Raw genomic sequence first — 5,277 nt, 5'->3', positions numbered from 1 at the left:
TTTTTTAATATAAAATATTAATAATTCTAGGTAATTGTGCTGAAAATTATGTTCGGTCTGCGGCTGTTTTAATATACATAATATCTGTTACTGTTCCTTTTAAGAGTGAAGCCAAACATATTTTCCTACATGGGAACTAAAGATAAAAGGGCTATAACAGTTCAAGAGATCGCTGTTCTTCGGTAAGTGAAAGTATACTGGAGTATTTGCACTCCTACTGTGATAGCTTGATATCTCACTGAATACCTTGAAGACTCAATGTGCATGTGACACAGATTGCAGATTCAGGTCCTGATCTTGCAGACCACATACATTAATGAAGATGCTATCATCCTTTTTTTATTCCATGGTGATCACTAGTCTTTTCAGTCAGTGGTGTTCCGAGTCATAGGCTGGAGACATGTACTTGTCTGAAGCAATGGGCCAAATTGCCTGCGTGGTCTTACGCTGCATGGCTCCCATGCAACAGCAGAAAAACAGAATGACATGGTGAAAAATATGACCCGTTATCCTTCCTGACTTTTGTTTCCCCCTTCTTCTGGCTGGAATCCTATTTTCTTTCTTGCTGAACTCTCTGAAGGGCTCCAGAGAGGGCTAAGCCTTTGCTCATCTGTGTGTAGCTGAAAGAGGCAAAAAATTACGAGGAATTTTTCCTGCCTTAACCTACTTCCATAAGTCACTACTAAGAGAAAGTAAAATTTATTGTGTCATATTCAAAGATAATTATATGGTTTCTGGACACCTGAAATTAGTGTTACATCCATAACTGAGAATGATGGATGCCTCACAGTCATGTATTACATTATATTATCTGTTTAGCTAGCTGGAATATTCTGCTTGGACTACTATTTATAACTCTTTGAAAACCACACTCTTCAAGGGATAAATTCCAAGGTTTGAGAGCCAGAAATTTGATCAAATCCTTGTTAAAAGGAGGGCGTTCACTGCTTAGTTGTTCATATTTTGTCTCCCAGTGGTTTGCATGTGCATATATTTGCACTTATAAAAGGAATTATTAATTTGTGAATCGTGAGAAGCCCCACATTCTTGCTGCAAGGCAAATTTGCAAAGTGATGACAATTAACTAAATTTGTGGTGTAGCCATCTGGGGTGCTGTTCGATTTACTTTTAACATGATCACATTTAATGTTGTGTCCAAGAGCTTTGGTGTTTGGTAGGCATTGACTGGGGGGAAGCCTGCTGACCTGCGGTGTCTGTTCAGCAGTGCCACAGTACCCGACTCCCCTGTGCAGCCTTGGGGAGGGATGGCAGAGGAGAAGAGACATTACCTTTTATCATTCTGCTCTGATCTGAGTACACTGGCCATGCTAGTTGATAAACTTGTCCATCCTGGTATATACTTTAGCAGAGGTGTCAAAGAACGGCTTGGTAACGTTAAGAACAGGGTATGCTTCCAGAAGTACTAGCAACAAAAATGACAGATATTAGTGACAGATTGGATTTCATACTCCTTCATCTGCCCCAGGCTTACACAGTGGCTAATTACTTAACTCTGGGTTTATGACTCTGCTACCTGGAGTGTGTTCATGGTGTAGTTAGTCAAATAAAGCAGAGTTCAGCTTGTGGGGTACAGTATACATCATCAATATTGCAACATACTTCTTGTTGAGTGCATACTGTAACAGACAGGAAAAGACAGTACTAACAGTCTTTGTCACTGTACACATTTTCTTTTGTATAAGTAGCCTTAAGAATAATCTGTTCTTTCCTTTTAGATATTTCATTAAAATACATTGAAAAGGGAACAATAGAAAATTGAGGAAACTGGACTCATTGGTCTTCTGAACTCACTTAACTAGCTGATTTTCTAAGCATATGTTGGTCACTGTTGTCTGTTTCTTTTTAGAATCACTGCACAAAGACTTGCTCATTTGAATAAATGTTTGATGAATTTCAAATTAGGAAATTTCAGTTACAAGAACCATCCACTGAAATTAGGTGAACTGCAAGGGAACCATTTCACTGTTGTTCTCAGGTAATATGTTATTATGTATTTAGACAGTTCTGTTAGACCTTTTTTCTCCTTTAACTAGTTAAAGGGATATCAGTACATCTTGTGTTACAAAAATAAGAAAAGTCCTTCTTTTATCAGGAATCTGTTGAATTTGGTAAGTGCTATATAATGTTGATGTTGAGCTTTAATATTATGGAGATCAGAAAATAGTGTATGCTCTTAATAATCTGTCTGTAACTTTTTTTTTAATGCTAGAAACATAACAGGAACTGATGATCAGATAGAGCAAGCAATGCACTCTCTCAGGGAAATTGGATTCATTAATTACTATGGAATGCAAAGATTTGGAACCACAGCTGTTCCTACGTATCAAATTGGCAGGTATGTGTTCTTTTCATCCCTTTCCCTTTGTTCTTTTTTTTTTTTTTAATTTTATTTTTATCCCTGTATAACTTTTAATGTATTTTTGGGAATGTTTTTCTAACATATTGCATATGCCAGTTTTAACTTTAGATTCAAGAAAGAACTTGTTTCTAAACTTGCTTCAGCAGGTATCTTGCATAATACCACTATTTTTAATATTGCATAAATCTAAACACTAATACTTCTTTTTTTTGGATAAGATGGCTAAATGTCCTTAAAGTATATTTAGTCAGTTCTTAATAAACTTTACTGTTTGAATCTTAGAGCTATTCTACAGAACAATTGGAATGAAGTAATGGATTTGATATTAAAACCACGGCCAGGAGGTAAGGACTGAAAAATGATACATCAAGTGTTTCTGCCTCTCCTCCATGAATTGTATGTTCAGAAAAAAACACTTTCAGATTTTGATTCTTTTAATTTGAAAGGATGTTTGTGAGGACAGCTTTGCATGTGCTAAACTTCAGCCAGTTTAGCAATGGAGAAGCAGTCTTCAGATTCTGCGTTTCTGCTTGAGTTTCCTTGCTGTGCAGTATCTTGCAGTGGGGATGAAAAGGGACCTGAATACTTATGCACAAGAGTCTGCTCAGACTCGCCGTGAAACCTTCCAACCTCAACTATTCTGTGATTCTGTTGATCTGTGTAATTACTGTGACTGAAACTTTAATTTTTCATCTGTTTTAACAAAAGGCAAGAAGGGTGCTTGTTTGGTGTGTACTGAAAAGATTTTTATTTTACGTCCTTGTTCTAGCTGAAAAGGGATACTTAGTAAAATGCAGAGAAGAATGGGCAAAGACTAAAGATCCAGCAGCAGCCCTCAAGAAACTACCTGTAAAAAGGTGCGTGGAAGGACAGCTTCTACGTGGACTCTTAAAGTATGGAATGAAGAACATAATCTCTGCATTTGGCATAGTGAGTGTAAAAGTGCTGTGGGATATTTACTAGAGTAAACATTCTTTTGATGGTATTGTGATTAATTTGAAATAGACTCATAGATGCTTGATGAGTAGAAGGTTAAGTGTAAAATCTTTACAATTATCCTGCCTTTTGCTTGAAATACTGCTGCGTGGTAACTGATGATACCTGTAATTAATGTCTGCATAATGAGCTTTCCAATTTATACAACAAACTCTCTGGTATGTTGGAAGCAATGCAGTTGTACTTAGTAACCATGTATAATACAGATCTGAGAATTGTGCAAAAGTTGAGTATCACAGTTTTTCTGTTGCTTTAAAAGTATATAACAAATTGATAGTGTGCTAATGAATCAGCTTGGCATAGAGGTGGTGGATTCACTGTCAGTTTCAAGTGATGTAATCAAGATCAAGTCTTTGGAGAACACACCTCATCACCAGCAAACTACTGGGCCCATTGTAGGAGCCCAGGAATAATTTCTTGTTTATGAAGAAGATAATTAGAATAACACTGTGCGTTCACATCTACAGAGTTTACTTAAGATTTCAGGAGCTTGAGTATGAATTCAGTGTTTTATAACAGCCCCATGTGTTTGATGAGCTGTTTTTTTTTAATTTAAGCACAGGGTTTTTTCGTGCGGACTTCAAATGTCTGAAAGCATTAGTTTTTCCCATACCCTTTTCCCAAATAATGAAAAGAAAATAAAATCTGTATGCCAAGAAGTTCTGTTAGTCTTCTTGCTGGAGAAGGTAACATTTCAAATATATGCCTTTTTGGTTATGACAGAGGAAAAAACTAAAAATACATCTTTCTAATGTTTCACTTTTTTTTTCTTTACCTCTAGATACCAAGAAATAATCGTTTAATGTATATTCATAGCTACCAGAGTTATGTATGGAATAATATGGTGAGCAAGAGAATAGAAGAATATGGGCTTAGAGCTGTACCAGGAGATCTCATACTTAAAGGAGGTAAAACCAGACAAACAAAAAGCCAGTGATGCTCTGTAACTCAAATTCCTAAGAAAATAAGGCACACATCTGTTTATGTAATACTGCTTACAAATTTTATTTTCCCTCTCACCCATTTTGGTCAAGTGATTTTTGAATCCATTGGCCAGTTTTAGTCAGATTTTGCAGGGAATCAGAAGTTAAGGTGTTAAGCTTCCATGAGCTGTTGATTTGCTTGTTTTTCCAAAGCTGGACAGGGAAAAGAGAGATTTTGAAGGACTGATCTTCTCTAGAATGAACTCAAAACATTGTTGAGCTATGGAGAACTACAGAAAGATGTTATGAGTGTTTCAACCACCTAAGTTTTTGTTTGCATTAGTATATTGTAAAGCAGAGGCTCCACTCAGTTAAAACTTTCTTCCCTTGAATTTGCTTTGGCATTTCCCTGGAGTGAGAATATCCACAGTATTTCTCCTTCATGTGTGCCTTATGCCTGGTAAGGGTCTGTTCATCTAGCAGTCCTTACGTCATTCAGCTTTAAAAGTCCCCAGAGACCAGGCTGTGATTCTGCCAGTGATTGTGACAATCTTGCAGTCCTTACGTCATTCAGCTTTAAAAGTCTCCAGAGACCAGGCTGTGATTCTGCCGGTGATTGTGACAATCTTTAAGACTGTTACTTCTTTTCTTGGAAAGGTTGTCTATTAAGTGGAGGTAAAACACAGTTGTTATCCCTCTCAGAGTAGGCTTGTTTCAATCAAATGGTTCATTTTAAATTTAGCTAATGTTAACTGTCACAGGCATCCATACTGGTAACTCTTCAGTTTTCTGTCCTGATTGTAGCCACAGCTGTTCATATCGAAGAAGAAGACGTTGATAACTACACTATCCATGATGTAGTGATGCCGTTGCCTGGGTTTGATGTTATTTATCCAAAGCATAAAAGTAAGTCTGACTGTTAACTTATGTACTTACTGTGGAAATGTAAGTCTGTGTCGTGGGTTAAAGACTGCTTAA

At 36.8% G+C, this 5,277-nt stretch overlaps 1 protein-coding gene across 1 annotated transcript; it reads left to right on the top strand.

Annotated features, from left to right (window-relative positions):
- Window positions 1-99: 99 nt before the first annotated feature.
- On the top strand, window positions 100-5,222 carry LOC104468043 (pseudouridylate synthase 7 homolog; the record flags this gene model as incomplete). The annotated part of the gene is made up of 7 exons (XM_010082045.1): window positions 100-182; window positions 1,868-1,996; window positions 2,231-2,356; window positions 2,663-2,724; window positions 3,150-3,310; window positions 4,158-4,284; window positions 5,104-5,222. Coding segments are annotated over 7 exons (807 nt in total), but the record flags the coding sequence as incomplete, so codon positions are not given.
- Window positions 5,223-5,277: the final 55 nt, after the last annotated feature.

Source organism: Pterocles gutturalis, unplaced genomic scaffold (genome assembly GCF_000699245.1).
Source record: "Pterocles gutturalis isolate BGI_N339 unplaced genomic scaffold, ASM69924v1 scaffold11374, whole genome shotgun sequence".
NCBI lineage: Eukaryota > Metazoa > Chordata > Aves > Pterocliformes > Pteroclidae > Pterocles > Pterocles gutturalis.
This window is presented reverse-complemented; position numbering and strand designations above follow the sequence as displayed.